Source organism: Talpa occidentalis, unplaced genomic scaffold (genome assembly GCF_014898055.3).
Source record: "Talpa occidentalis isolate TD23 unplaced genomic scaffold, MPIMG_talOcc4v2.1 talOcc4.9, whole genome shotgun sequence".
Taxonomy (NCBI): Eukaryota; Metazoa; Chordata; class Mammalia; order Eulipotyphla; family Talpidae; genus Talpa; species Talpa occidentalis.
The window spans coordinates 100790727-100811340 of NW_023605305.1; the positions used below are offsets into that span (position 1 = coordinate 100790727).

The 20614-nt window shown below is 37.2% G+C and overlaps 1 protein-coding gene across 4 annotated transcripts in view; it reads left to right on the forward strand.

Annotated features, from left to right (window-relative positions):
- CDC14A (cell division cycle 14A) overlaps positions 1–20614 on the forward strand; it is a 191020-nt gene that overhangs the window by 121355 nt on the left and 49051 nt on the right. For all 4 annotated transcript variants that reach the window (XM_037500698.2, XM_037500699.2, XM_037500697.2 and 1 more), the window contains 2 exons: positions 9738–9897; positions 19398–19513. In XM_037500698.2, coding sequence (XP_037356595.1) covers positions 9738–9897; positions 19398–19513 — 276 coding nt within the window. The remainder of the gene's footprint in view (positions 1–9737; positions 9898–19397; positions 19514–20614) is intronic.

A 20614-nucleotide genomic window follows, 5' to 3' on the forward strand; every position in this document is an offset into this window, starting at 1 on the left:
AGTCTAGCATCACAGGAATAAACTCACTTGATATATTATCAATGGGAACTTTGTACATGTGATCCAATTAAAGATTTAAAAAAAGCTTTTACATTATTTTTGCATAGAATATCTGGCTGTAGGCCAGAGATACGGGGGTGAGAAGATTCACCAGAGACAGCGTAGGGAGCAGAACAGACAGATTTACTGAAATACACTGCTGAGGGGAGCATCAGGTGAGACAGGAGAGGTCTGCTGAGCCATGTGGGTTAGCTCCCTTGCCAGGAATTGAACTCAAGCCATAGTGGAGATAGCACTGAGACTTAACCCCTAGGCCACCAGGGAGGCCCCAGTTAAGGATCTTAAAGTAGAGATATTATCCTGGATTATCATGGTGGGTTCAGTGTAATCACAGGGATAAGGAGAAGTTAGAGGAGAAGGTACATGCTGATGAAAGCAGGTTGTATTGAGGTACTTTGAAGCAGGAAGAAGGAACCACATGCCAAGGCAAGAAAACAGATTCTTCTTTCAGAACTTCCACAAAGAGCCAATTCTGCCAAGTCCTTGACTTTAACTCAGTGAAACTGATGCAGGATTTCTGACATCTAGAACTATATGAAAGTAAACATGTATTCTTCTAAACCACTACGTTTTACTCACTTGGTTCAGCAGTGTTGTGTAGATAGGAAACTAATTTATCTGTGTAGATAGTGAGCATTATGAGGTCTGTAAATTTATGTAGTAAATGTAGAGCACCAAATTTCCTTATTTACACTATTTCTACTGTAGAGTATTTGGTGTTGGAAGATTGGGCAGCAGCAATGTGTAAGGTGATGGGGCTGGAGGGTGATTGGAGACAGAGGCCAAAAAGGAGATTATTGCAATTCAAAAGGATTTGGGAACTTGTCAGATGTCCTAGGAGTTGGACTGAGGGGTTAGATGGGTACCAAGAATATTTCAAGGAAACAGATCTCAGGTTTTGAAGACTGACTAATGTTTTGAAAGATAAAAAGCTTCTCAGCCTGACTAATGCTATGAGAGATGGAGAGAGTGACATCAATGATGACGCAAAAGCATGAATAAGTAACACATTCATTAGGGAAGAATTAAGAAGATTAAAAAGTTTTCATCTGTCAAAAAAAAAAAAAAAAGAAAGAAGCGATTGAATTAGTTAGAGGGATTGTATTCTCTCAAAGGTGAAAAATCCAATCAGTATTTCTTAGGGGATGTTAATTCTAAATCTGACTTTGGAATAGCTATTTTGTCACATCATGCTGGTTCTGGAATGCTGTATTCTGTCCAGGTTTTGGACTTCTGTCTTGAAGAAATCTTCCTTTCATGCCACCAGCAGTAAGAGAGATGTTAGTTAGCATCCTTACGAGTGGATGGATTTATGTATTTGTAGATCAACACCTCTGAGTTGTTAGGGTTTCAAATTTTACATTCAAAATTTTCCTTCGGCTATAGATAAAACCATTTGTCTTACAGCCATCAAGTATTTTTCTTCTACTTAAAGCTGATGTTCTTAGCCTAAAAATACCATTCTGAATCCCAGGTACTTTTACCAAACATCCTGAGAGCTCTTAAAATGATGCACATATATATCTCTTTTATTATTGAGCTAAGTCTAATCTCATTCTGTTCACAGGTGCCTGCAGAATTATAAAGCTGGGAGCAGGCTGCTTTTAGGGTTTATTTGATTTTATTTGTATGGCACTCACCTCTGGATCACACTAACCTCTGGATCATGATATATTAATTTCATTTGTTAGAGATTCTTGAGGGACTGATGAGAGTTTCCATGTGAACATCAGCTCACAGAGCTCTTTTACTTATAGGATATGATATTTATTTTAATTTTTAAAGTAATGTTACTTTTATTAGAATTTTTTATTGCGGTATAATTGATATGTAACATTATATTAATTTCAGATATACAACAAAGTGATTTGATATTTGTATATTTTGTGAAATTGTCACCCCAATGAGTCTAGCTATACTCTTTATCACATAGTTACAAACTTTTTATTTTATTTTTTAAAAAGATTTATTTATTTATGCATATAAGAGCTGGGGTACAGGCCAGAGGTGTGGAGGGTGAGAGGATTCACCAGAGACAGAGTAGGGAAAAGAACAGGCAGACTGACTGAAATACACTGCTGAGGGAGCAGCGGGCGAGACAGGAGAGGTCTGCTGAGCCATGTGGTTTCTTCCTGGCTGGCCGGGGATCGAACTCGTGCTGCAGAGGCTGTGGATTGCTTCATAGTGCGGTGCTTAACCCCTGTGCCACCAGGGAGGCCCAGTTACAAACTTTTTTACAAACTTTTTTATTGTGATGTGAACTTTTAAGATCTATTCTCTTTGCAATTTTCAAATATGCAATATGGTGTTATTAACTAAACCATGCTCCTCATTATATCCTATGACATTGATTTTATAATTGGATGTTTGTACCTTTGATTCCTCTTCACTCATTTTGCCAACCCCCACAACTGCCTCTGGCAACCACCAGTCTTTTCTCTATATGAGCTTTTCTTTTTTTTTCAATTCCACATATAAGTGAAATCATATGATATTTGCCTTTATTTGTTTGACTTCATTCACTATAATGCCCTCAAAGACCACCCTATTGTAATAAATGGCAAGATTTCCTCCTTATTTTTGGTGACTGAATAATATTCCATTTTGTGTGGGTGTGCATGTGTATATAATGTACACAATGTATATATAATACACACACAGAGCACAACTTCTTTATTCATTTTATTTATTCACCAATGAAAACTTACGTTGCTTTCACATTCTGGCTCCTACAAATAATGCTGCAGTGAAAATGGGGGTACAGATAATATTTTTGAGTTTGTGTTTTCTTTTTCTTTGGATGAATACCCAGAAACAGACTTGCCGGACATATATATAGTAGCCCTATTTTAAATTTTTTTGAGGAATCTCCATGCTGTTGCCATAGTGGCTGCCCAATTTACATTCCATCAACACTCCACAAAGATGTCCTTTTCTTCATATTCTTGCCAACACTTGCTCTTTCTTGATTTCTTGGTTTGGGGCACCTTTTCACGCACCTGTTGGTCATCTGTATGTCTTTTTTGGGGAAAAGTGTCTTCAGATTTTCTGTCTACTTTTACATTTTAAATTAAACTTTTACTGTTTTTGCTCCGGAATAGGGAATTCACAGAAAGTCTAAATTTGGACTCTGTAGGGATTTGTCGTTTTACAAAGTAGAGTTTCCATTTTGAATGAAGTTACTTTTAGGAAACAACAATTGTGTGTTGCAATCTTTTTATTCCTTAATTTATAAATCAAAAATTCCATTCTGCTTTACAATCATAGATATCTTAATCAATTTCCAGTCTGTTGGATAATTTTCAGCTTCCGCATTTAGTTGTAAGCCTTCAATTGTCTGGAGTGCTTCTCAAATATTAAAGTGTGTAAGAATCATTTGGGGATCTAGTTAAATGCAGCTTCTGGGTCAGTAAGTCTGGAGTGAGGTCTGACATTCTGCATTTCTAACAGGCTCCAGGGTGGTCTGATGCTGTTGGTTCAACAACCACTTTATATAATAAGGGTCTGTGGCTAAGTCTCACTCTTTATAGTTATCAACTTACGCAACATTCAACTTGGTGCTTATAGCACTTGGTAAATTTCACAGTTGAATTGAACAACATCAGAAAATAATAGCCTCACCATAGCTTTTTATTTTAGGAAATTACCAAAACAAGAGACAGAAACCTGTTCAGAAAAATGGAAAATACTTGAAATTGTCTAACAATAAGTACTCAAGTTTTTAAAATTATAATTGATTCCTGTTGTTTCCTTTTATAATTTATTTTTAAAAGGTGCATATAGTGGGACAAGGAATGTGGAGTTAACATTTTAAAATAATTGTTTGAAAAATGTAAGAATTTGTATTTCCTGGAATAAAGAAATTAAAATCTGAAATATTTTAAATAGAATTTATTTATTTTTAAAGATTTATTTATTTATGCATACAAGAGCTGGGGTACAGGCCAGAGGTACGAGGAGAGGAGTGTGTGAGAAAGGATTCACTGGAGATAGAGTGGGGAACAGAATAGGCAGACTGACTGAAATACACTGCTGAGGGGAGTAGCGAGTGAGTGAGATAGGAGAGATCTGCTTGCCATGTGGGTAGCTCCCTAGCCTGCCAGGGATCGAGCTCATGCTGCAGAGGCTGCTGATAGCTTCACAGTGCTGTGCTTAACCCCTTGTGCCACCAGGGAGGCCCTAAATAGAATTTAAAATAGACAATAATGTGGTTTATTAACATAATAACCACATTGCATAATTTGAGTTTGCAGTATTTGACAGTCTTATTTTTGTAGTAACACTCATTTATAAACTTCTGAATTTCTTTTCAATATTTACTGTTGTTACATCATTTGGACCATTTATTGACTTGGTTGGCATTGAATTTATGGGTTAAGCAAAGATAAAATCTAAATATAGGTTCAAGTGCTAAGAATAAGATATATAAGAATTTTTGGCAGTGTTGGCTTCAGAAATTTATCTTAAATACTCCTGTCAATTACTGAAGATAAAAGATTGAATAGTTGTTGTTTCATTTCCTGTGTGAAAATTAATAAGGGGGGGAAAGTATTGTCAGCAATGACGCATTAAGTTTAGCTGTAAAAGTTTGTATTTTTGTATGTAGTGATTGTGGGGTTCTATATATAAACTAGAATGAGCTAGTTGAATCTGTTTGAAAAGACCCTAGCATATTTTTTCTCTACTAGTTGCAATTTTCTTGTCTGTTTCAGAATCAAGTTCCTTTCCCTACTCCCTTACCAGTTCTTTTTAAACATTTTCCTATTAAATCTTCCATTTGTACCAAAGTATGAGTAGAATTCTTAGACTGTCTCTTCCTGTCTCCCAAATATTGGGTAACCTTTCTGGTCTTCCTTTGATAACAAGTTAGACCATTTCATTACCCCAATTCTTTTCAGGAGGGACTACCTTTTTGCATGATGGCCCTGGGGTGATGCAATAAGAGGTAGACAGCGCATGTTCCTGCTTCAGTCACAGCCAGAGTAGTAGTTGAGGTGGGCTAAGTAAGTGGGTTGGGTGCCTATAGGAAATGACCAAGTAGTAGGTTTAGATGGACACTGGGATCAGGGTTGGACAGTACTGAAAATATATGTATCCAGGATGGAAGAAGTGCTGAAGATAAAGAGGTAAGCTGTTGTGGAGAAAGGTTGGGGAGAGAGTGAGGAAGTAAAGAGGTCAGCTACAAATAAAAGAAGGTGCACCATTACCACCACTGTGTTCTGAATTCTCAAAACCCAGAAACATCTATAGCACTGCAACAACCTTCTTGGCTTTCTTTAGATGAAGTTTATTTTATTTTCTTTTTTTAAAGATTTATTTATTTATGCATACAAGAACTGGGGTATAAGCCAGAGTTGCAGGGGGTGAGAGGATTCACCAGGGAGATTGGGGAGCAGAACAGGCAGATGTATTGAAATACACTGCTGAGGGGGCAGCCAGCGAGGCAGAAGAGTTCTGCTGTGCCATGTGGGTTAGCTCCCTGGCTGGAATCGAACTTGCGCTGCAGTGGCTGGCGATAGCTTGATAGTGCTGTCTTTAACCCTTGTGCCACCAGGGAGGCCCCTAGATGAATTTAGAAGCACATTTAGAAATGACTTGTGAAGGCTCAGTATCCAAATTAACTAACTTAAAAGGAAGCCAATTTTCTTATGTCCCAGACTTGGTTAGTCCAAACCTGATTAACCAGGACTGGGATATATCTAAAACCATTAATCCCAACCCTGGCTACTTCTCCCAACAATGTTCTATTCAGATCATTTCAAAAGCACATGTTCTTTTGGCCCAGAATCGGGTAAGTTATATTCTCTAACAAAATGCCTTGCATTAATGGAGGATTTACTTTAAGCTGGTATGTTAGCTTCATAGGATTTGATTTTCAAATGCTAAATACTTAAAAATACATGTTTTACTACTTCTGTTTGAGATGAGGCTTTTAAGGAGTAATAGACACCACAATAAAAGCTCACGTGGTTTCCATTGTCATTAGAAAAAGGTGTTTGCGGGAAGTGCTGCTTTTTCTTAAGAAGCATTTGCGTACAGCATCGCTTAGCAACACACAAATCAGCTTTGACACCTTATTCATCTTTAATATTCAGATTCAAATCAAGTCTTTCCAATGATGGGACAGATTGAGTCTTTTTAAGAGCAAGTGAAAGATACCCCGTTTTAATTTCATCCTTATGTTTGGCACCAGAGTTTTCATTTTATAACATTCTGGAATTTGAATTACTTTTTCCATTTAACCTCTTTGGATCTTTAACTTTTCTGTTCCCGCTTCAGGTTTTTGATTCTGAAAGCCTCCCTGTCTTCCTTTAATTTTGTGGTCGAGTCTAAATTCCTATCATGAGAGTTTGAGCTTCAATCAAATCAGCCACTCCAGTTCCCAAACCTACTTTGTTGTTTTGAGATCTGTTTCTTCAAGCCTGTGTTGCTTTCTTTGCTCTGCGAATACTCTTTGATGGCTAAGTTCTGCTCATCTTTCTACATACTTCCAGATTCTAAGAGAACTCCTTTCTGATTCTGTCAGTGTAGTGAAGGGCATTTCTCCTGTGTTGTAAGCACTGTGATTATGTGGCTATAATATTGGATTTTGGTGGGATACTTTTCTCAAACCAAACTGGGAACTTCTTGACGGGTAGGAATTCTGTCTTTGATCTGTGTACACTTATCCTTTCTATATGTTTCATTTATCACTATTTTTTTACTGTTTGTGACACAATTGAGTCTGTGAAGTAGTTTATTATTACTGGAGTTTTTTATTATTATTACTGGGAGGCCCAGGGCACTTATCTAAGCCTTTTCCAGCTATTTTTGAATATACTGTGTCAAGTACTGGGGTGTTTTCTCCTATTGGAAGGATAGAAGACTCAAGCTATAGTAAGGTGTTATGAAGGATGTAGTATTAAGTGGGGAAAAAATCTGAAAATGAAAAACTAAAGCAAGCATTCTTGAAGAAGCAAAGTTCTAGGGAAGCTATTGCATCATTTTATGAAGATTTGTAGAAAAAAAAAGTTGAGAAGAGTTTGTTTTGAATACATATTTTTACAGCTGGTATAAAAAAATGCAGTGTGACTCAGTGGTTATGCTAAACTCACATATTATATATCTTAAGTTCAGAAAAAATTCCTTGGTGGTTTGCTTCCAAAAAGCACCTTCTGCCATGATAGAAACTGCCACACTCCTTGTGAATTGGTGTGTGTAGATTCCTGGAATTTCTACTTTATCCTTTTCTGTTTAAAAAATTAACAGAAATTTGTTTTAAATTTTGGTCTATTTAGAAATGTTCTGGCTTTTTAATAATAATTTATACTAGCTTCAATTTTAGAGCAATGCTAGAAATGGTTAACCAGTCCTATATGTGGATAACATTTTATATATCTAGAGCCTCTGTATTGGACTGTCCCAGAAATCACATGTATAGGTATTTCTTTTTCCTACTTGCTTTATTTGGAAAATGTTGAAAAATGAGCAAAAAAGTAAAAGAAAAAAATAGTTTTTGAAAGTAGGGTATAGGGTTTGTATTTAATAAAGCCTTCCAACCATCCAATCCCACCCCATGCTATTAATATTTTGACATTGATTCTACTGACTTCTAAAGGTACTTTATAAATAGTATTGTGAAAATAATGTAGTGATGTGCTGTCTGCTATCTTTTATGATGGCTGTTTTGAAGTTTCCTTTTCATACATGCTGTTGTTTCTGCTTTGATACTCTTTCTCCTTCTAGATGACTTCTTTTTTTTAGAAACACAAGTGAAACATTTGTTTTAAAACACTTTTTTAAAAGTCTATCATTGTAGACATGCAATAGAAAGCAAAATTTTCCCTGTCACCATTCTTAGGGGTAACTACTTAATGTTTTAGTTTATATTCTAGATAACAATGAACTTTTTGTTAACATTATAACTTTCTTCCTGGTTTTACAAAAATGGGATCATACTTTCCATAATGTGTCATTTTATTTTGCACTCATTAATACTTTATTTCATGGCCTTTCTTCCCTGTCAACACATGCATATCCATCCCAAACTTTTTAGTGGCTGTATAATATTTCACAGGATGGAGCTGCTGTGATTTAATAAGCTTCTTGTCCATTAGGGTGGCACCAATATTTTACTATTACAAGTAATGTTGCAACAAACATTTTTGTATTTTTTTATTCATGTGTGTATTTCAGTAGGATGATACCTACATGTGGGGTTTTTCTAGTTTGAGAGCTGGGGGGGATATAATTTTGTTGTAATTTACAGGTTAACCTTCCAGATTTTTAATAGTATTTAAGCATAAACAATATCATTCTGATTTGAGAATAACCTTTGTTTAAAGGAAAGAGGGATTCCTTTCCTGAGACCCCAATGAGACAATACAATGTAGCAAGGGTTTTTGTTGTTGTTTTTCCTCGTTTTAATCTGAATTTTATGTAATTTATGGAATATTTAAGATATATTATTCCTTGGTCTTTCTGTTACTTTAAAAAAGATATCTGTTCTTTTGTCAGCATTCTTGATAATGATACCATTTTGTTGGATGTTACTATTCCTTATTATGAGCATATGCTTTCAGTTTAATTGTGTTCTGTATGACAGTGTGGTTGAGAATAGAACTGAAAAATAGATCATCCAGTGAAGAATTAATAAAATTCTTTCTAGCTTGGATGATATGTCAATCGGTAGAAACTTACCTAAAACACAATAGACCAAATACAACAGAATAGAACAAAAACTGTTCTATGCAGTAACTTATATTAAAAGAAATATATGAAGGGGACTCCATCAATAAAAATTGGAACTCCAACCTGTCATTTTGCTTAAATATTTTCAATTCTTTCCTTATAATCCGGAAAATTTGTAATTGTACTTTACTGACTGAAAGGAAGCTTATAGATGAACTTCATATTTTCTTTTTCTTTTCCTCCTAAGGGTAACCTAATTGAATGATAAGCCTTGTTTTTAGATTAGAAGAGTGAGTTTCTAAAGGTGTACTCAGTGCCTTTCGTGGTATCACACACAATTAGGTGTTTTGTACTTTTTATGAGGTAATATGTCCATCAAACTCAGGTTCTTTCCTTTAGATCTTTGGGTCCAGTTCACTACAGCTATTTTAATAGATATCAGATTACTATTTGTAGATTAGCATACAGATTTTAAATTCATATTTAAAAGACAGATGGGCTCACAGTCTTTATAGCTATGGAATGTGTTATAAGTATCAGGGAAATTTAATAATCAGCTCATGTATGGCTTAATTTTATTATATATATATTTTACATCATTGTTCATTTTTGTACAATGTATGCTTTCTGTTCTCCGGTGTAGTCCCTGTGAAATTCACACCACCAATTCACCTGTGCACCATCACCATAGTACCTTTTGCTTTTTCTTCCCCTGTTTTGATCCCTCTGCCTTTCCTTCCCTTGCAGAATGTCTCTGATTTATAGTTGCCTCATGTATGGCTTTGTAGATATATCTTTGAAGATAGGTATTTGCATTAAATACAACTTTGATATAATTTATTTTGGTTCTAAGAGAGTAACTTTTCCTCTGTATTCTAAGATTTCATACTTTTCCCAGCTTGATTTGTAAATCTTTATTTTTTAATCTTTTTGTCTATTACATATCATAATTTTGAAGATCTGATACTAATTTATTTTGATTATTTTGTTTTTTCTTCTTTTGCCAGGAAACAGGCATCGTTGTGGGTCCAAGGAGACATATTTCGATCCAAACTGAAAAATAGACCATCCAGTGAAGGAGGTATTAATAAAATTCTTTCTAGCTTGGATGATATGTCTATCAGTGGAAACTTACCTAAAACACAAAATGTGGAGAGATTTGGAGAGGTAAGTTTTCCTCAAGAAGAGTTTTGTGTCTGTTAAGACTAACCTCATTTGTTTCCCAGTTGAGCACGTATAACATAGCGGTATCTCTCCTTTGAGATGCTGATGATACCAAAGTTTTAGATATAGAATCATCCAGCTATAAAGGAAGAATGGAAGCAAAGAAAGTGATTATTGTTAAAAAGGAAAAAGCTGTAATTTAAAGAGCATAGTTATAAAGGAGGCTATTCTAATTTGGAGACTATTTACAAAAAGAAAATAGAAAAGCAAACATTTTATTTGAAGTGGAAATAAGTGTTAAAAAGAAACACTTTAATGTGACAGCTGAAGAAATGTACCTATCCAAGGCGTTATTTTAAAAGCCTGAAATTCCTGTTGACTTCTGAAGTTAAGTCCATAATTGAAAACATAGTTAGGACCAACTTTTTAAAATTGAGGCTTTAATGTAAGCAAGCCACTTGAAATGGTTTGCATACATTATCTGACTTACTTAATCTTTATAACTGCAGGGTGATGAGTTAGGTAATATTATCTCTTCTCTAGTAAGAAGATTGAAAAGCAGAGAAGTTCCAACTTCAGTGTTAGAAGTATCATTCAATCCATGTATATAACTGATTCTAAATCTGCTCTTTCTATTATACTCTACTACCTCTGAATATAAAAAATGTAGGTGACGTTACTAAGAGTTAGGCTTATCGGTATTTTTGGCACTGGAAACAATATGGAAATCTTGCATTTTAGTTTCCTTCTTGTGTGGATCAGAAACTGAAGTCCCATAAAATCTGTGACTTACATAAGGCTGCAGAGTTGTTTACACCGAGAACTGGGAGTCTAACTCCTCATTTAGTTAGTATGCCTCAGGTGAGGTTTAGCACCTGGATTACATTTATATTTTTATATGGCCAAATAAAGCTGTTAAAAATATTTAAGCAGCAAGTATAGATTTACATTCTGCTGGGCAGTGACCCAATTGACCAGGACATGGACTTTGAACAGAAAACTGTGGCTCAAGCTTAAACACCCTCTTAGAAGGCAACATGGAGGAGAGGCATCATAACTCTTAGGTCAATGACTGGCACCCCAAACCTGTTCCTTTAATCAAGAAAGCTAACCTGAGTGCTTGAAGATGGGGAGAGTGAGGTGGGTTTTTCCCCCCAAAGACAAAGGATGGCTAATGCTGAAGGAACTGATTTTCAGCCCTATGATATGTTCTCTAGGACAGCCACAGATGAAGTGGCTATGTTTACTTGTTTGAGTCATCTGTCCTGACGAAATGTAAATCTTAGCCAAGGTCATGTTGATGTTAAGTGTCTTTGTTGACTTTTCTTGTCTCTGTGTTGTAGTTTGGCCTATTCAAAGCAAACAAAACGGATCTGAACTGACATATTAATGTGATAATACAGCTATGAAAGAAAACTTTTCTTGCTCTGGTCAGCATTTCCTTCCCAGAAAGAGTTCAAATAAATAGGGCCTTGAGTTATGACCTCTGAAAAGACACATAGCATATATTCATCTAGCTGAGAGACATATTTATCATGCATAAGTAAAACAATGCTTTCTATATAAAAATCTGTATTAAATTAACATCTGGAAGTTAGAAATTTCAGTTTCATTTTGTTTTTAGCTCCTCATTTGTTGAATTTGAGAATAATATTGATTTATCACTGGGAGAGTAAAACATACAATATGAGTGAAATTGAAAATCAGTCTATTTTAAACATGAACATATGTTCAAATGTCGGCTGTTTTGCCTCCTCCCTATGCTATGCAACCCTCCAAAATAATTATTTATTATTATTTTAAAAAAGATTTATTTATGGGTAGAAGAACTGGGGTGTAGGCCAAAGGTGTGGGGGGTGAGAGGTTTCACCAGAGACAGTGGGAAGCAGAACAGGCAGACTGAAAAACACTGCTGAGGGGAGCAGCGGGCAAGACCAGAGAGGTCTGCTGTGCTATATGTGGGTAGCTCCCTGACCAGGGATTGAACTCAGAATGTAGGGGTGGTAGCATAGAGACTTAACCCCTAGGCCACAAGGGAGGCCCCCAAATAATTATTTTAGTCTAGTCATTCATAAGTGTTATTGTTTTTGCATTTTAGGGGTCAGATATAAAAGAATTGAGAAATGCCAGAGAATAATGGTATGATTAATCTTTGAGACAGTGACATATATGGGTTCTGGACTACTTCATAGTTAGGTGATACTTTGTGCGACTCCTCCTTTTTACTAGTATATCTGGTGCTGGCTTCAGAACATTCCATGACTCTAGGAAGTCAGTTTATTCAAAGTGACTGTATCACAGCTTGTGATATCTTTATCATTCTTGTGAATTCCCAGTAGGAAAATAAAGTTGAGAATGCTGCAATGATTTAGTGTTTCAAGTTCCATACCAATGTTCAGAGTGGGAGCCCATGGAAATTCTGGATTTATTTACTTTGTACATAGAGATTTTATTTTTAAAAAGGAAAAAGCTGTAATTTAAAGGAGTACAATTGTCAAGGAGGATACTCTGATTTGGAGAATAGTTACAGAAAGAAAGTAGAAAAGCAAAGGTTTTACTTGAAAATGGAAACAAGTATTAAGAAGAAACATTTTAATGTGACAACTGAAGAAATAGTTTATCCAAGGCTTTAAAAGCCTAGCTACTTTTTTTCAAAGTAAAATTGAAAGCAGGTGCTAATTTTTTTTTTTGATTCCTAGGCCTATAGGAATTTTCCTGTGACTGGTTATTAGGAAATTCTCTCATTGACTGATTTGGAGAATTTTAATATATGGGTTTTTAAAAGCACTTTATTTAATATTTTATTGAAATTCCACTTATTTACAAAACTCTTTAATACCAGGAATACAGCTTCACACCTCAATAGAGGTCTATGCATCACTCATTCACCACCAAAGCTCTAGTGTCATCACACATCAAAGGGATCCCCCTCTGCTCACTGCTCACCCCCCTTCACCTCTGGCAGTCACTATATGTGTCTGAGTTTAAAAGTTATTTTTGTTGTGTTTTGCCAGTTTGTTTTTTATATTCCACATATGAATGAAACCATCTGGTATTTGCCAGTCACATTCTAACTTATTTAGCTTAGCATAATCACCTCAAGTTCTAGTCACGTTATCACAAAAGGCAAGATTTCATCTTAACTTTTAATAGCTGAGTAGTGTGTGTGTGTGTGTGTGTGTGTGTGTGTACTACAACTTCTTTACCAGTCACCTATCAATAGGCAATAAGGTTGTGAATATATGGTTTTTTGGTGGTTAGGAGGTGGGTGAAAGGAAAATAAAAGTATTAACCAGAATGATTCAGGCCATAGTCATGGATGAGGCTTTTTTTAATTGGTTTTTTTTTTTTTTTGTTTTTTCAGATTTATTTATTTTGCATACAAGAACTGTGGGATAGGTCAGAGGAGCAGGGGGTAAGAGGATCCACCAGAGACAGAATGGGGAACAGAGCAGGCGAATTGGCTGAAATACACTGCTGAGGGGAGCAGAGGGTGAGACAGGAGAGGTCTGCTGTGCCACGTGGGTCACCTCCCTGGCCAGGGAATGAACTCATGCCGCACTCACTGCTGATAGCTTCATAGTGCTGAGACTTAACCCCTTGCACCACCAGGGAGGCCCCAAGGCTGTGGTTTTAGAAGGCCCAATTTACAGATGACATGACCGAGGCAGAGAAAGTTTAAGCCATTAGCCCAAGAACACAAAGTATGTGTTGGAGCTGTCATTTGAACCCGGCACTCCAGAGTCTACACTCACTGAGGTCCTCAGTGTGGCTCTAGTACATCACATACAGTGATTTTGAGCATAGATATAGTCAGAATGTCCTTTTTCTTTTCTCCTAGAAATGTGACGGTTTTTACCTTTTCCTGCCCTAGGGCCATAGTCCAATATTAGCACACCAATCAGTAGATGCTCTTGATATTAATTAGATGCAGGTGCTGCTAATGTTCCGCTGAATTCACATCACTTGACAATCAGATAAATAAGGATGTGGTGTTTTAACTACATCTCTGAAATACTGTGATAATTAAATCCTTTGCTCTTTTACATCAAATGCTCATAAGCATGGTACATCTTGGAAAAAAAAATCTGTGTGAATAAAACTTAAATTCTAAGGTTTGACTTTCATCTTAACTTTTAATAGCTGAGTAGTGTGTGTGTGCATGTGTGTGTGCGTGTGTATGTGTGTGTGTACCATTTCCATTCGGGGGACCACTAAGCATTCCATTTCCAACCTGAATGCTGCTGAGATGCACAGAGGCTGTTAGAGTCAGTCTGCTGTGGTGTGGACGGTGGGTGAACCATGAAGAGGGAAAGGAGATGATTTTGGGGGGCTCTGATAACCCACAATTTTTATTGATGAGAAGCAGCTTATTATGAAGATACTATCTTTGCCTTTCCCTAATGTTTGTATCTCACGAGTTCAATATCTGAGAGCTAAAAAGAGCTTGAGAGATGACCCAGTCTCCTTTCATAGTCAAATCATTTAAAAATCTGCTAAGAGTTCCATTTTCATCCTTTTCTTCCAATCCTTGACTTCTATTTTTACTCATTTCTATTTCAAACTCTCCTTTTATGTCATTTTTCTATTATAGCTCTTCCATCTTTATTCTCTACTGTGCTATATTTTATCTAATAGATCTTTCCTTAATGGCAGACACCACAGGCTGCCCAGTAACTTTTTCTGTCACTGTTTTATTAATGTACTGGTCAGTAGTTACTTTACCCAGCTGAAATCTGTGGATGCAATTTAATGGATTTTAGTTTGGTTTTCTCTTTGTGTGTTTATTGAGAATAACTGGTAGAGCAAAATAAATCTTTATACTTTATACCATTCTTTAGCTGGACTATCAATCTATAAAGAAGTCTATCTTGAAAAATGGCATTTCTTTATGTAGTGTAGTTGGCTCTCATTTTCCTGCCTTTATGGAGGCCAAGCTGGAATTCAAAAGACAGCACTGATGCGCATATTCTCCAGAGGGTGATAGGGGTCTGAAACTGCTCCTTGGGAAGCAAAGAGATGAGGTCTCCCCGGGACTGCTGCTTCACTGTTGCTTCACAGCAGCCATGTGGCTCGATTTCATGGAATCTGCTGGTCCTGGAGCAGCTGGGCCAGAGATTGTGCATTGGGTTCCCTGTGGAGAGGTACTGGGACTGAGAGCACAAGGCAGGCTCTGGTAGGTTCTCCCCTTTGGTCATTCTTGATTAATCATTAGTCACCATGAAGAATGAATTAGATACCAAAAGTGAGGCTTAACAGTACCTGAGAAGTCTTCAAACCTTCCCAGGTGGCCTGCATGGTTAAGGTCTCTGCTAAATACCCAATAGGACACATAGAAGTCTTTGTGTGTAATACTCAGAATTCTAGGAGGCCTGAGTTCCTCTTCCACATAGATTTTTGTTTCCTTAAGTTTTACATTAATTCAGATGTATTTTGAATAGCATTACAGCGTTGGTTTGTTTGTGCAAACGTGAGGTTCTTTTTTAAAAAAGCTTTATTTATTTATACAAGCACTGGGTACAGTCAGATGTGCGGGAGGGTAAGAGAATTCACCAGAGCCAGAGCGGGGAACAGAACAGGCAGGCTGACAAAATACACTGCTGAGGGGAGCAGCAGGCGTGGCAGGAGAGGTCTGCGTGGCAGGAGAGGTCTGTGCGCCATGTGGGACCCTCGCCGATGGCCGGGGATCGAACTGGCACTGCAGAGGCTGCGGGCAGCTTCGCAGCCCAGCGCAAAACTGCTGCACCACCAGGGGAAGCCCCAAACGTGAGGTTCTTATAAATAGGAGAGAGTGGCTTATATGGCTGAAATGGCCCTATCACTTCACTTTTTTATTATTATATTCATCTCTGGCGTTGTTCAAGATTGCACTTGGAATAGAATTTTTGCTTTTGCAAAAGCTTCCAACGCATCCAGTATGTGATTCTGACTTGTGGACTCTCTTCCCATTCTGCAGTTGGATCCCTCATTTTCCTGAATCTCGTATGTTCTTCTCCTTTCTTGAAGCACATCCTAGAATAGTTTTCTCAGAAAGCTTGTGTGGGAGGTAAATTTTGATACCTTTGATTCATTTGACTGATAGGTTGAATTCTGCAATTCCAGGCTGAGGATCACTTTTCCTTAGAGTTTTGAAGGCATTTCAGAACTGGGAACACAAAGGCTCTCCTAGCGAAGGACAAACAAGTGTTTCCACAGAAGTATACATTAGACATTGAAATGAACTGATTTGGGGGTCTCTCCTTCAAGAAGCTTTCTCTGCCCCTCTCATGGAGGCTAACATGCTTCTTGGCCTCTTCTCACATTCTGGAGACACTGGCTGTGTGCTGGTCCTGCCCTGAGGAATAAAAGCAACCGGTAGCTGTCCAGCCTGGTAAGGGGGGCTGGGTAAGCTAAGCTTCTCAGGTGTACCATGCTGATTTCAGGAGTACCAGCCTCTTAGCAGCCCTGTCCTCAGGTTTGCCTGATTTCTGTTCCATGCTAAATTCCTTGGGTAATAAGGGATCCTCCCCTCGGGTTGCCTGGACCACAATAAATCATATGGGCTATTCCTGGCGACCTATGGACAGGCCACTGTCTATAGCTCCAAAGGAAATTGTCTGACTTTAAAGCTCTGTGATCCTGTCACTCGTATTCTTTGGCAGGATTTCCTTCCTGTGACCTTGGCCTGTTTCACTTGCCCTCATTCTTGAAGACTCAGCTAAGGCATTCTTTCTTTTTTTTTTTTTTTTTAAGTTATCTCTTTTTTTTAACTTTAAGATCTATATTTTTATACAAGAACTGGGGTACAGGCCAGAGGCATGGGCAGGTGAGAGGATTCACCAGAGACGGAGTGGGGAGCAGAACAGGCAGACAGTCTGAAATACACTGAATACACTGCTGAGGGGAGCAGCGGGTGAGACAGGAGAGATCTGCCGCTCCACGTGGGTAGCTCCCTGGCCAGCCAGGAATTGAACCCGCGCTGCAGAGGCTGTGGACAGCTTCACAGTGCTGCACTCAACCCACTGTGCCACCGGGGAGGCCCTAAGGCATTGCTTTCTTTAGGAAACTTTCATCTTCATTTTGCCTTCTTTCCCACTGACCATGTGCTTGTATGTCTCTTTTAAACTGAGGACTATAGTAGTGAGATGAGATCTTTTTACCCAAGAAATGCCTGCTGAGCCCCAGATGTAACTGTGGAACTGAATGAAAGTGGCAAGGACTGAACACACACACACACACACACACACACACTTTTTGAGTACTCACTTTTATAATAAAGTTTATGACTTTTTATAAACTTTAAATAATTAAATTTTACTTATATAAAATCATAACATCTAAAATATATTAATTTAGCAATAAAAGCATATACATATATTATGTCATTAACAATTCATAATAACCTGAAGTAGGTTATTAGAGATGTTTAGTGGATTTTCGACAGATAACAATTGGGAGTATGCATATGTTTTCTAAAGTAGGGATCAAACTGAAGAGTATTTTAGCAAAAGATGTTTGATTAAAATTTCATATTTCCATCTAGTCTGTCATGTGGTTTCTTCATACTGAGATTTAAGCAGCAAACTAGAAGGAGTCTTAATTTTCTGAACTAATTTATAGTCTTTTAATGTGGTCAATACATTTTACACTAAACCCAGGGAAGTATAGAACTTAGATATTTCTTGAGAACCCCTAGAAAAAAAATTGCCAAAATTTTGGAGAGCATTGGGCCATCAGTGATGCCAAAGATTATAGGAGTCATGAATAAACCAAATGGTTTCATGATCCAATAAACTCTGAAAGCAATAGAAAATTTTAAAAAATCATTTAAAAAAGTATTGGTCAAAGATCAAGAGAAAGTTTGTCCATATCAATAATCATTCTTTTAAACCCCAAAAGTTATTTTGATCCAGGAATGTCTACCAAAAATGACTGGAATTGGCCAGGGGAAGTCTATTTTTGTATATTTTTCATGAAACCAGTTATGGCTGTCAAGAGAGGAGGTAATTATGAGTGAAAGGAATACTTAGCAAGCTCAAACCCTTTAATTTTTTCAGGTGAGGAACCAGGTGAAATATACTCTTTCTTGGTATGGTGTTAGTGTGCTACAGCATGTTTTAAAAAGAATATTTACATCTGGGGACAGGGATCTGAATATAAAATATAGTTCTCTCATGAGGAGTTTAGGGGAGATTGGGCAATTTATTAATTTCCACGAATGCGTCCCTTTTTTCACCTTTAAGTTCCCCCTCCCAGGTTGTAAGAATATGTGTGAACTGGCATGCAAAATGATCTAGCAGGGCCCTCACATTTTCCAAACCAAAAGACTTATTTCAGCAGGAACACACTTTCCCAAATGAGTGAGCAGTTCTTTAACTCCTTCTGGAAAGGCCTTGAGTACTCTTTTTTTTTTTTTTTTTTAAAGATTTATTTATTTATTGTATTTATTTATACAAGCACTGGGTACAGTCAGAAGCACGGGAGGGTGAGAGAATTCAGCAGAGCCAGAGCGGGAAGCAGAGCAGGCAGAAGGACCGAAGTACACCGCTGAGGGGAGCAGCGGGCGGCAGGAGAGGTCCGCGCGCCATGCGGGACCCTCCTCCAGTGGCCGGGGAGCAGCCGGGGATCGAACCGGCGCTGCAGAGGCTGCGGGCAGCTTCGCAACCCAGCACTCAACCGCTGCGCCACCAGGGAGGCCCTTGAGTACTCTTACTAATATTAAGTGGTGTTAATAAGTTACATCTTTCGTTTTTATAATTCATGGAATGAGCAGAGATGGACCCTAGTAGTTTCTGAAAACTATTTGTGCTGTGTCTGTTGAGCCAGCCTGTCTAATTATGATTAAGTCCATATGAGGGTCTCTGTGGTTGTGGTTCACTGTAACAGATACGGTCCCAAAACACTCAGTATATTTACTCAGAGGAAAACAACGTACTCTTCAAAAGGATGAAGTCTTGTCTTTTGCATCAAAATAGATGAATCTTGTGGTGATTATGGTATGAAAAATAAGTCAAAAAAGAAAGAATTACTGACGGTTTCACTCATTTGTGGCATATTAATAATCAAAGAAAACAACTGACAAAACATAACAATAACTCTTAGACTCTGAAATATATGGTGCAGAGGGCACAGGAAAGTGGTGACAAAAAAAGGGGGGGGTCATTCTGATAATGTAATGGCACTAGAACTTTGGTCATGGGTGAATACAACACATGCACGTATTGAGGTGTGAAGCTGTATTCTTGAAATTTTCTAGCTGTGTAAACGAATGGTAAATTAATAAAATAAAAAATTCCTCCACATTCATACCCATGCCTCTTTGTGGAATTTCACAAGTATATTTAACTGGCAAATAGTTGTGCATTCTTTAGTATGAAAGTGGACATTGCTGAATTCATAGTATATTTAGGCTATTTAAGATAATCTGTATAAGTTATATCCATAATCTATAATCTATTAAGAAACTTCTATAAAGAAAAATTATTCATAATGATCTTTCTATGGAACATGTGTTTTTTTTTCAGAATAATTTAGAAAAGGATGAAGATGTGGAAATGAAAAATAATATCACGCAGGGAGATAAACTACGTGCCTTAAAGAGTCAGAGACAGCCACGCTCTTCACCATCCTGTGCATTTAGGTAGATTCGTTTGAAACTTTAAAATTTATTTTGTGCTGCTATTTATGTTTTGAACATTTAATCTTTCCTTTTTAATAATCTCTGAGTACCATGTTTATCTCTCTTTTTTGGCTTATTAACATTTTGTGTTGTTTATAATTTGATTACTGTAGGAAGCAACAAAGTTTTAGAAGCTTATTGAAAGTAACTGCTGCATCTCAATCTCTGAAAATTCCACTTTCAGTTTGTAAGCAGTTAGTTGTCTCTGGAACTCGTCCAAATTCCATTTAGAATTCTACTCTTCTCTTGTGAGTGGGTTTCCTATCATGTGGCAAATCCTCAAAAGTGTGCTGGGGCTTATGCATTGAATTCACAGAGTGCAGAAATGTACTTTCAGGTTTTAGTAGGTCCTAACACCTAAGTTTACCTTCTGTGATTCTACCTGTGTGTGTAAAGATAGAAACGATCCTAATTTAGAAATCTGAAGTTACTCATCACGATCAATTGATGGGATTTGACGTCAGATTTCAACATTTGAGACCTGCTCATAGTTCAGGTGAGGTTTTAAAAAAAGGCTCTAGGACCAATGTAGCTGCAAAAACCGTAATTATCATCAAGATTCTCTATTATAATGAATGGACTAGCAAGTTCACAAATGAAAATAATGGGAAATGACTGCTTTTGTTTGAATTTTAAGTAGAGACATACATAGCAGGAAGGACATTTGACAAGTGAGATAATGTGCACAGACTCACATGGGAATTTAGCTTTCGTGTGTCATCTGGGAGAATTATATAACATTTACATCAAATTTGGTCTGGTTACACCATTCCTGATACTTTGAATATTGTTCTCTTAACCTGGGAAATAAAGGCTCCTATAGCTCAAAGTTGAATTAATTGTTTTCTACGTAAAATTGCATAGTAAGCCTGGAACTTAGTGTGGGTATGAGGATTAATTGAGTTAACACAAAAAGTATGTATCTCTACCCACGTTTGAGTTGGCTGCTTGAGGTTAGAGAGGTTAAATCACTCCCTGGAGGAATGGAGTTGAATAGAGTTGATATTCAAACCCAGTACTGTTCCAAGGCTGTACTCATTTGCCTAAGCTGACAGCAGATTC